Source organism: Bombus fervidus, chromosome 8 (genome assembly GCF_041682495.2).
Source record: "Bombus fervidus isolate BK054 chromosome 8, iyBomFerv1, whole genome shotgun sequence".
Taxonomy (NCBI): domain Eukaryota; kingdom Metazoa; phylum Arthropoda; class Insecta; order Hymenoptera; family Apidae; genus Bombus; species Bombus fervidus.
The window spans coordinates 14,213,729-14,226,201 of record NC_091524.1 but is presented as its reverse complement, the minus strand read 5'-3'; the positions used below and the strand labels follow the sequence as shown (position 1 = coordinate 14,226,201).

Here is a 12,473-nt window from a genome sequence, read left to right as displayed (position 1 = left end):
TTATAATCTTATATAAATGTAATAATTCAGACGAGAAATTAAGATGAAAATCTATGCGTATTATTTTAGGTCAGAAAATATCGAGCATTATTTTCAACATTTATTTTGCATAGAAATCTTCTCGAAATATCTGTATATCATTTTTGAAAATTTATTCGATTCAGACGAGAAACTAGGATGAAGATCTCTGCGTATTATTTTAGATCAGAAAACATCGAGCATTATTTTCAACATTTATTTTGCATAGAAATCTTCTCGAAATATCTGTATATCATTTTTGGAAATTTATTCGATGCTGGTGGAAAACATTTTTATAATCTTACACATATATAAATGTAATAATTCAGACGAGAAACTAAGATGAAGATCTCTGCGTATTATTTTAGGTCAGAAAATATCGAGCATTATTTTCAACATTTATTTTACATAGAAATCTTCTCGAAATATTTGTATATCATTTTTGGAAATTTATTCGATTCAGACGAGAAACTAGGATGAAGATCTCTGCGTATTATTTTAGGTCAGAAAACATCGACGATTCGTGTCTTTTATTTTCGACAAACTATTCTCATCTTTATCGTGTTCGTAAAATGAATTTACTATGCAAACTTTTCTTTCTCTTTTGCACCATGCTTTGAGTACAATTTCTGTTATTTTTACTCGAAGTTTAACGTATTGGTGTAACGTAATTAGGTATAATTAGAAATTTGGCTCGATTCACGCGAGCTTCGTTTGGAGAACGAACATCGACGCAGAAAGTCATCGTGATAATATAAAAATACGAATTACACTTAGACGCGCGTTACAAGAATTTATCGATAGAAAATATTTCCGCTTGATTGTTATCACTTAGTATTAACGCATACTTCTGTACTTATAATTGCAGACAAAACTGCCGTCCTCAACATTATCATAGACAACCGTATGGGATATTAATTTTAAGTCTCGAAGGATATTAATAGAGAAAAGCAATTATAGTTTATAAAGGGATTTAGAGTTATATGCATATCAATGCTTATGTACTGTGTGCATGTTACAAGTTTAAAGAGATTAACGATAGCTCGGTGACGAAATTTATTTTTGAAATTGTATTTGTTTTTAAAAAGAAATTGTTATATGTACAGTAACAGAGTTTACGATAGCGTTGTGTCTAATAACGTTTTAAAAAGAACTCTATAAAGTATAAAAATCGTGTTTACGCGTTATGTTTGTGAAAGTTTGATCGTGTAATCCTTTAAGAGTTATATGCGAAACTGTAAATATACGCAATGTATTTCGTGCATATGTATTTACCTAATAAAAAGTAATGTGAGCATAATTCTTGGTTGTTCTAGATGCTGTTACTATCCACGAATTCCTTGCGCAAAAAGCGGCTTGTTCCTTAGAATCTGTAGATGCTAGTTATCCCAGTAAAGTAGTCGGACAAGAGCAAGACTTGTCGCCCAGTGTCGAGAGACAAACCTATTCGGAGAAGAGAAAATTCTGGGAGGATATCTCGAGGAAACGAGAAAGTTATCAACGATCGGAGTCCGAAATATCGAGAACGTCGCAGTTAACGATAAACGAAAGCGACAGTGAGTATATACAGAATATCACGACAGAGGACACGGCAGATATCGTCCAACAGATGGACAAGTCTGAAACGTTGGAAGATTTGAACGTACCTGATATTTCCGAGTGTTCGGTAGCGGAGAAGGCTCAGTATTTCGAGGAACAGATACAGAAAGAAACCACGAAAATTCCGTCTAAGTTGCTTCAGCAAGACTCGTTAAAGTCCGAGAAAGAGAAGGTAACAAAAGCCAAGATAAGTGAGAAAGAAAAGTTAGACAAAGATGAGAAGTACGTAACCGAATTGAAGCAAGTCACAAAGGTGGAAGAAAGGAGAGAAATTGTTAGCTTGCAAACGGAAGAGCGGAAAGAGGTCGAGAGGAAGGAAACGAAAGAAACAATGAAATTGTCTTCTGAAGATGAGAAAGAAAAAGACGAGAGTAAACCAACTTACGCGGATGTAAGTGCTAAAATAGAATTAGCCAAAGCGAAACTCGATGAAACGACTGAAAAAGAAGGTAAACCCGAAAGATCGAAGGAAGATATCGAGAAGATAGATGCCGCGCCTTCTGTGCAACCTCTAGAAACGAAGGATAAGCATATGGAAAAAGCGGCGGAGCCATCGACGCTGACCGAAGAGAAATCGCTCGATACGACGCAGAAGACAGAAGAAAGTGCCGCGATGGTGGAAGATCAATTAGTCGAATTAAAAGTTGAACGTGTTACGAAGCAGGAACACGAAACGATTGTTATCACCGAAGTACCTGTACGAGATATTGTAAAAGATGTAAAGGTAGAGAAAGAAGATATAAAACAGTCAATTATGGAATTAAGCGCGAAGGAAATGAAGGACATAGAAGAGAAACATAAGGATGTTGTGGAATCTGTGGAAGTAAGCGTGCCACGAGAAAGCATAAAGGAAAGAGTAGAAGCAAAAGAAAAAGTGGAAGAACCAAGCGAATTAACGACAAGGGAAGAAGATATAAGAGAGAGGGTCGAAATAGGTACAGAAGGAGAAAGAATAAAAGAAAGTATAGAGGAGGAACGAAAGGAAAAGCGTGAAATTGTTGGCGAAGTAATTTCGCAAGAAAGTGCCGAGCAAAGTCCAAAACGACAGAAACGAGGAGAGCAGGAGGACGTGATCGCGGAGGTAACTGTAGAGGAAGACAGTACGAAAGAAAAGGAAGAATACGAAGAAGAAGCGATCGAGGAACAGGAGGAAGCTATCGCAGAAGTAGCTGCAGAGAAAGAGAGTACACAGGAGAAGGAGGAATACAAAGAAGAAACGGTGGAAGAACAAGAGGTCGCGGAAGTAACCGCGAAGGAAGAGAGTACGAAAGAGAAGAAGGAAGATAAACAAGAAACGATGGAGAAAGTTACCGTAGAAATAGGTGGCGAGGAAAAAGTAAAGGATATCGAGGAGAAAGAAATGGAAGAGAAGAAAATAACTGACACGCGAGAAAAAGAGGAGGAATTGCACGCGATAAGAGAAGCTCCGGTGGAAAGAAAATTACAACGCGAGGTTACAATCACGGAAAGAGAGACGAAAAGGAAAGAGGTGCGAGACGAGGTTGTTAAACACGCGGAAGAAGAGAAAAAAGAAAGTGAAAAAGTTGTTACGGATATAATCGTACGGGAAAGAGTTAAAACGCCGGAGATAAAGGAGGAAGATGTCGTTAAAGAAAAATCGACTGGAAGACGTATTATAACGGAAGAAACTACCATCATCTACAAGGTACAGAAAGATGGTACTCTGGTTCAAGAACAGGTATTAAAATCGGTTCAAGTAGAAGGAGGAAGCGAGGCTTTAGCTGCCGCGCTGGTTCAACTTCCCGAAAGTAAAATCGAAACGAAAAGTGTCTACGAAGTGGAATCTATCAGCGAAGTTACGCCAGAAATTACGTTTACGAGCGATATTAGAAAAGAGATGCAAAAATTTCTGGAAGGGGAAAGAGCGACGGAAGTCGAACTCGAGGATAAGATCAAGAAGGAGATAACGTCGATGGAACAAGAAAAATCGGAGCAAGTATCTCCTGTTGCGGAATCGATCCGAGAGGTCGAAGACGGAAAAATTAAAGAAAAAAGAGAGGAATCGAGAAAAGAGGAGAAAGAAGAAATTACGCTCGATAAGAAGACAGTAACCGAGATGGAAACGAAGCACGTTAGGAAAGAATTCGAGTCGCGTATTCCTGTTTCCACGGCGAAAATAGATAAGGACAAGATACAAAAGGAAACGAAACCGAAGAGTATAACGGAAGTGAAACAGCTCGCGAGTAAACTGGAAAGCGACAAGGAATTAATCACAGAGGAACAAGAAATTTCGCCGACGACTAAAAAGAAAGAGTTCGAATCTCGAATTCCCAAACGCGTTATAGATGTCAAGCCAACATCGGATAAAGCTGGAAAGAAGGATACGCATGTTAAGAAAGAAAGCGAATCGTATACGATAACGGAAAAGAAATCGAGCGAAGAGGTGACTTCGAAATTGGAGGAGCATCTAACTACAAAGAGCGAAACGCAAACGTTTTCCAAATCTTTCACCGATCCACAAGAAGCTTTCAAAATGTTCGAGGATATGGAAAGCGCAAAGGGCGAATTCGCGACCGTCACTTCGAAGATCGATCATAAAACTTCCACGATGACGGAAAAGAAAGAAGTGGTGTCTTCGGAGATTTCCAATGGTAGGGACAAGGTAATCACGCTGGAGGAGAAGGAACGCGTGGAGAGGAAGAAATCGTCCGAGTCGCAATTAAAAAAAGAATCGCCAACCGAGACGTTGGAGGAGAAGAAAAGTAAACACGAGGAATTAGATAAAACGGCGATTCAAAAGTTGTCGATGAATTTGACGGATACGCAAGAAATAATAGACGCAGCTGCCTCCGAATCGAGAATCGAAACGAAGAAGGAAGAGATGTTCAAAAAGTTATCCGACAAGGAAGGAGTTATGACTCGTGAGGCGGGTAGTAGCCTGTTAAGGGAAAGCGATGCTGACGTAGCCATTCGGATAAAGAAAGATATCGGTGAAAAAAGGGACGAGAAGGACGAGGTGAAAACGGTGGAAGGGAAACCGGCGACGGAAAGGATATCGAAGCCAGTTGCAGACTCGGATCACGTCGAAACGCTCGCGCAAGGAGAATCGCGCAAAGAAAGTAAAGAAAGTTTTGACGTTATTCAATTTGTTCCAAGCGAGAGGAAAACGGAGGAGAAAGACTTATCGAAGGAAGAAGAAGCGAGCGAAGCAACGGAAGAACAAGCAACAACACCGAGAGAAAGTTTAGAGGAAAAGCAACGGTTAAAGTTTAAAGAGATCGAGGCGCGTACCATAGCGGAGACTTTGATTCAATCGATCGAAAGGGAAATCGAAGAAAAATCGGCAGCGGATTTGAAAGCAGAGCTACTTAGCAAAGGATATCTAGAGCAAATTATAAGCGAAAGCGTCGAAACGGATCACGAAAAATTGGCTGATGATTTGACGCGCAAGTTCGAAAGTATCATGAGAAAAACGATGGACAAGCAAGCGGCGCGAATGAAAATCGATCAAAGTTTAATGGAATCACCGAGACCGAGGTCATCGATACAGGAAGAATCCCTGGACAAAAGTTCAACGAGAGACAGTATAAGCGTGAGCGAAGATATAACTAAAGACGAAGAATCGTCTCCGCAGGAAAAAGAAGAAAGTTTTCCTCTTTCGTCGTTTCAGGCTAAACTGCAAGATAGGGACATTACCATGAGCCCTAGCAGCATATCGGAGCAAATAGATTTCGAAGAAACCATCGACGTCGATACGAACGAATTGGAAAGCGTGTCGAAACCAACCTCGAGTCCACAATCTGAGAAACAACGATTCACCAAGTCGAGCAGTCAAGTGGAATTACAAAGAGATTTGCAGAGTGACGTTAGTTTGCCTCAGGATAAGATCGTGTCGGAAATTTCAGGTGCCAGAGTTCTGGAAATTCTCGAACCTGGCGTAGACAGTCAATCCAGAGAAGATTCCGTTGACGTGCCTTCCTTAGAAATGGACGAGCATAAAATATCCGAGCAGACAAGCAGGGGAATTCCGTCGTTGCACGAGAGTGCCGAAATGGATTCGTTCGATAAGATGGATCAAGAACGGGATATAACGATAAGTCCTAGTACCGTATCCGAGGATACCAATATAGATTATTCCTTGGTACAGGAGTCTTCTCAGCCTATCCCGATGCAGAAAGATCTTCCGACGATAAGTACGAGAAGAGCGGACAGCTTCGAAATCGAAAGTCCTCCGCTGGTCTCCCCGAAACCGAAAGTTCGCGGGCTTGAAATTAAACCTGTCGATTGGATGATCGGTGACGAGAAAATTGAAATATCAGAAACGCTACAACCGTCTCAGATCTTCAACCAGGAGTTGGAAGCTTACGAATCGATGAAGAAAAAGGAACGATTATCTTCGTTGGATGGATCGACGGATCACGAACAAGAATCCGGTACTAAATCTTCGGAAGAGATTAGCGTGATAGAATCGACGAAAGAGACAGTCGCGGACAATGGTCGCGATAAAAGTACGACTTCCTCGGTCGGTGAAACGAAATTAACGGCGATTCCTGTCAGCGAACAAGATTTTGAAAGCGAACTGGTGGAAAACAAATTGGACGTTAGTTGTCAGGAGTTGGTAGACACGTTACAGCGAGAATACGACGCGAAGACGCCTATCAAAGAATATATTGAGAGTATTCAACGAGAAATATCTAGCGAACGGATCGTGGAAGCGGAAGAGCGAGAGGTTTTACAAGTAGACGAGTCCGCTTCGAAAGAACGTACCGAGGTTCTAACAGCAACTACGACGGAGAAATCTTTGGAGGAAGAAACTCGAGAGGAAAGGATTAAAGAAGACGCGTCTTCGGTGACCGAAACTTGTAAACGCGAGGAAATCTTTTCAAAGTCAGGAATCGAACTGAAATTGGAAAAAACAACGACGAGCTCGTTAAAGGAGAGCGAGAAACCCGCGGAAGAAGTATCGCGAGAAACAACAGACTCTGAGAAACCGGTACGCGTGGATGACGTATTAAAGGAATGGACGGAAGCTTATCTGTCGAAGATAAAACCCTTAGGCGACGACTATAAAAGGCATATGGAGAAAGGTACGGAGAAACACGATAAGCCTGGAAGATCCACGACAGTTCCTTCCGACACTTGTGCCTTTAAAATAAAAAAAGACGATCTCCCTAGCGTCGATTTAAGTGCACGATACGCTATAACCGTTCTAGATCAGGTAGTTAAAAAAGAAATAGCCGAAGTGAAAGAATCTTTAGAAGCAGCGAAACAAGACCTGATAGAGGAATTAAGCGAAAATAGCGAAACTGTGATTCAAATTAAAGATTCCCCTTCAGAGTTCCGATTTAAATTACAACCCGAATCCATTCCGAACGATTTACCATTTTTATACACACCGTCGTTCCCTGAACAACAACCGCACGAATCAGATACCGAAGCTGTAAAGAGCGAATCTCCTATTGATAAGTCGATGCCGTACGAAACAAAAGATAGTACAGAAAGTAAAATGGAATTAGAAGAATCTACTTCTAGTAGTATCGAAGAACCGATACATCTACAAGGAGACACACCTGTGATCAAAACCGAAAAGTCTGACGTAGAGACTGCTGCGATTACCGTCCACGAAGATACGAAAGACGACGAAGAAGAACATCCTAGCCCTGTACCAGCTAGCAGGTCAGGCTCAGACATAGACAATAAAGACGAAAGTTCTTCTTTGGCTTTGCCACGGCCGGTACTCAGAAGACGGCAGAAACCCGGTAGAAGTTCTAAACGCGTCGCGTCTGACAGCGACGCGGATCTTGGTTCTAGTTCCGGCGAGAGTAGTAATTACCAATCTTGCGATTACGAGATCGGTAGTGGCAGCCGACCTAGTTCTTCCGACGTAGAGGCTTTGCAATCCTGTGGCGTACCTTCTGCGACGGCTTCGGAATACGAAACTGCGATGATGTCTATCGAGCATTCTTCCTCTTCGAAACCAACCTCTCAGGAGTACCATACCGCAGCCACCACGATGAGCTCGCGCGAGTCTATGAAATCTCTGACGTCTTTGAGTTCGGGTCACCTTGGCAGCATCGACAGTACCAGTGAATTGTCGGAAACGTTGGTGCCTTCTGAAACTGATGCGGAGAAAGAAGAAGCGGAAGAACGTCTGGACGGTGCACTGGAAGAAGAACACACCGAACAGTCGGATTCTTCGGGCAGCGATATACCGATCGACGAACCAATAGACAACATCTACAGCAGTATACCTTGCCGTATGAAACGATCTTCCGAAATGATTTTCCCACAGGTCCTCGATAACGCTGCCCTCGAGGTTGATTCCACGGAGGAACCGACGACGAAAGACGCCAAGGGAATTGATTTCGCTACGTCTACCTTGATCACGACACCCGGTACTCTTCAATCTGTAGATATAATGACATCGCGGGTTTCCGAAGACGGTGTACAGAGTGTATGCACTCAAGTGATTTCGACTCAAACTACGTCCGAGGCCGAACCATCCTTCGAAAAGGTAGAGAGCGAAACTTTCGACGCGAGAACAGCCGAAAAGGACACGGAGGAAGTAACGTTGGACGTGCCGACGACGACGACGACAGAGACCGAGCTCCTAGAACAAAAATACGTTGCGGCAGCAGTATCCAGCGAAAGTCCTGAAATGTCCATGCAGACGTCCACGCCATCGATGATACAGCAGACAAGTATGTCGACGTCCTCAACATCGGCCGTGTCGATCGAAACGGTCGTAGGAAAGGAGAAATCGGACCGTCATTCGCCGGATAGCGATTCCTTCGAGATGGTTGACAAGCCCGATATCATCGACGACTTTGTAGTTATAGAAGAAGTCGGCAAAGAGGCCGAAGAATACGACTCCGAAGGTAAAAGTATACGTATTAGTTCCATACCGCAAGCGAGTAGCAAACAGTACGATCGGGATCTTGAAAACCTTATAACCGAAAACAAGCAGGATTCGCAAGTGTCGACCAGTCAAACATCGAAGAATAACGAATTGTTCGATTTCGAGTCGGAAGAAAGTCCACCGCAAGTTTCCAACGACGATCAGTATTCGCAGTCGTATTCGGACGAAGAGCAATACGAAGGAGGGAAGAAATGGATAGAAATGCAATTTCATGCTGATCCTCGAGTCTACGATATCGAATACGATCGAGGCCCTCTAGAAGATATCAAAGAGGAGGAGATTACCGACTTCGAAGCTGGCAGTAGTAGATTTGGAAGCTTAGGTAGCCACAAAGAGTCGATAGGAAGCGTGGGTAGTATGCGCGGTAGCTTTGGAAGTACTCCCGATTACGACGTCTTAACGGGTAAAAAGTATTTCACTAGACCATCCGATCACGATAACGTATCGTTGAGCTCGTTGCAAGAATTCGAAAACTTGGAGAGCGCGGTCGCTGCTGAAAATTCTAAAAGATTGCAATGCGGTTCGCACGATTCCGTTAATAACGGTAGTCTTCCAAGAAGGTACATGACCAGCCGATCCGGTCACGGTGACGATATTTCACTGTCCTCGTTGAAGGATTTCGAGGGATTGGAGAAAGCGTGCAGGGAAGCGCACTTGATCGAATTGCGCGCCAGAGAGGAAGAGGACTTGCTGGAACACGAAAGCCCCGAGAACAGGTACAAATTGGAAAGTCTACCGCGAACGAGGATCGATACAAGTACAGCTGGCTCGTTCAACGCAAGCACGTCGGGATCGGACGATTACGAGAAGAGAATAAAAGAGATCGACGAGATCATACGAATAGCTCAGTCGAACGTGGAAAAATTCGATCGGCAGGATGACACGACGGAGGACATTTCGCAAATCGAAATTACGGACGTTGAGAAAATGGGAACTCAGGCTGGTGCGCAATCTATCTCGAAGCCAGAGGAACCGGAAACCGTACTACCTCTCCAAAGGGAGAGCAACGTTATGGAAACGAGTACGGATTCTCTCGAGCTGGAAGATAATATGGATAAAAAGCATCACCCGTTATGTCGAAGCTCCGATTCGTTAGAAATGAAAACCACGCTAGACTTTCCTTCGTTAAGTTCTGACTCGTTGAACAACGTGCGAGACGCGAAGGAAATGCAGTCGGACGTGGCGGAACATGCAAGCAGCGTTAGGCGTATTTCTTCGGATTCTCTGGATATGCCTCTGTTGGAACCACAAGATGCTGAAAGTCGTGAGAGGCCAGGCAACGAAGATGATCATTCGGATGGCGTGACGTCGGACAATTCTCTAGAGCAAAGGTCAGAAACGGTGGACACCGATAAAAGTGATAAAATGAGGACAACACCAAGCACTAATACATAGGAATATTTTCGTAGGTACGTATCATACGAAAAGATTATGTTCGACAACGTAGTCACCGACGTTATGGTTCTACCGTAGCCCTTTACTTTGCCTCATCGTCGATAAAATTGCGCGAATTCTAATCCTTGGCGCGGTAATAACGCTCGCTACATAAGTGTACAACTAACATTAGCCACACAGAGCTATGCTAAATTTTTATCGCGACTGTTGCTCGTCGAAATATCGGATAATTGGTTCGATAATAAAAAGAAGTATACGAATGATTTTTATTCATTCGCTTAGTTCCGTTAAACTTCGTCGTCACGTTATAGTGGCCAATTTCGTATGATTATTCGAACTAATTATTATCAATCACTAATTATTATCGAAGAACGACTGTCTTAGATCTGTCGAAGATCCTTAAAACATTCTGAAAAATTCGAAAGGCTTGTTTTTTAATTAAGTAATTTTAATATCCGAACGCTACGAAATTTTTACTTTGATGCCTATAATTCTTTCGGACAATAGCTCGATGCAGCTCGTTCTTTTTTGTTTTTTTTTTTTTTTTATACTTCACGTATCATTCGAAGACTCGGTTTTTTCCTATGTAAAGAGATAGAATCGTTTTTAATAACATTCAGCTACGCTTCTTATGGACGATCTGCAATGAAAAATATTCGAGAAAATTTGTCCTTCTATCGTAGTGTATCCTATATCCATAGACGTTGCTCGTTACATATCGTGCACTTGAATATTAAACTCGTTATCTCGTTACAGATAGTGGACCATCAAAGTGAATTTGTTACAACATTGGTTCTTAAGGCTACAACGATGTATTATCGAGCCAGTTCAAATGCTTTACGTATACAGCATAATATGAAAAATGATGTACTAAAGAAATACTTGCGCGCTGTGCATACGCAAGATATTAATGCATTTACCTTTATTTTATGCCATGTTTTATAAGAATACGTAACTTGTTTTACGATGCTTAAGTCGAATAGTTATGATCTTTAAAATATAGGATTGTTATGAAAATGAGATAGGAATACGAATGACGCTTACTTATTTCATATTAAATCCGTACTAGAATGTAATTGCTTTCGATTTACTTGTTTAAATAATTACCAATATCTTGCTTCGTTGTTCACGTTTGTTTGTAGTAATTAAGTTTTTATTGCAAAATTGTACTTTTAAATGTTATTCATATTGTCCTACTTGTATGATAATACTATTTACATAAAATGTCATGTTTTGTAAATTTTCGATTATAACGTGTCTTTGTGACTACGCTTTCTTAAGGTGTTGACAATTATGAACACTTTATATTGCATACTGATTTTCAGAAACGTTTACGAGCTCTGATACTCGTTAATCTTAATTGCAAGTGTTCACGAAAGAACAAATATATTAATTAAATAGAAAATTTTATATACGAACCGTAATATTTAAGGTTTTAGGAGAAAACTATCGAGAGAATGCATTCTCTACGTAATATATGATGCATATGTGCAAATGTTGTAGACATTTTTTGTATGCGAAATTTTAAACAATTACGAGATTTTGCTTTCATCTATTTGCTGACGATAAATTTGATGTATTTTATCGGTCATGCGAATTTTATGTTACGACAAAATTTTAACGATGTCTTTCATTTGTCTTCATAATCTGTTTCTTTCTTCATCGATGAAAATATAAATCTATATGAACCAAATAATATCATCATTTATTGAAACCCCAATATTCATCGCAATCGATAGTTGCTTGGATAACATACTTGATAGAACTTCAATTATAATAGAGCAATAACTTTGTCTATACGTAAGCTAATTAATAAACGCAAGATCATACGCGCAAATAACAAAATATTGTAAAATAAAATGAAGAAAACAATGAAGAAATACAAAATACATTGAACATTCACGAAGGCCTTTTTTCGGTAGTTCCTTGCATCCTTTATTTAAAAATAAATCATCGTTCTTAGAAGCATTCGTACGTCTTCTCTCACCTGTCTCGCACGCTACATACATACATATGTTTTTGTATTTTCTATAGGTATGTCTGTGAATATGATTTCACGATTTTAAAGAGCTACGAATTAACAAAAACTGATTGATAGCTAAAAAGTGAAACGAAATAAAAAAGCAAAATAATGAAAGTAACTTACTTGCCTCTAAAATTCATAACAATATCTGTTGCATGTGATTGACAAAAAAAAAAAAAAAAAGAAAAAAAATGAAGAAAAGAAGAAACAAAAACATAAATTTGAAATTTATAAAATTTTAAGAATATATTTCTTAATTTTGTTATATAACATTAGCAAGTCATTTTGTTGTATCATTTAGAAAATGAATAAGAGAAAGTATTTGACAACTAATTGTATTAAATATAGAAACTATGCAAACTATTGTACGGTTGGAGCGTCTAGACCCAAATGGGATATTTCTACTGTAGAATAGTATTATAGGATAATACTACTTACACTAACTTCCTAATAATAGCTATAGTTTCATTACTATAACGATTAATGGCTCTATTATTTTTAACTTGATTTCTAAATATAATTTTTATCCATATTAGTTTCAGCAGAAATCAATCGTTA

At 40.3% G+C, this 12,473-nt stretch overlaps 1 protein-coding gene across 1 annotated transcript in view; it reads left to right on the top strand.

Annotated features, from left to right (window-relative positions):
* Positions 1–11,794, top strand: part of LOC139990282 (uncharacterized) — a 35,943-nt gene extending 24,149 nt beyond the window's left edge. The window contains exons 27-28 of the mRNA XM_072009404.1: positions 1,335–9,906; positions 10,649–11,794. Coding sequence (XP_071865505.1) covers positions 1,335–9,892 — 8,558 coding nt within the window. The 3' untranslated portion in view covers positions 9,893–9,906; positions 10,649–11,794. The remainder of the gene's footprint in view (positions 1–1,334; positions 9,907–10,648) is intronic.
* The last annotated feature ends 679 nt before the right edge of the window (positions 11,795–12,473 follow it).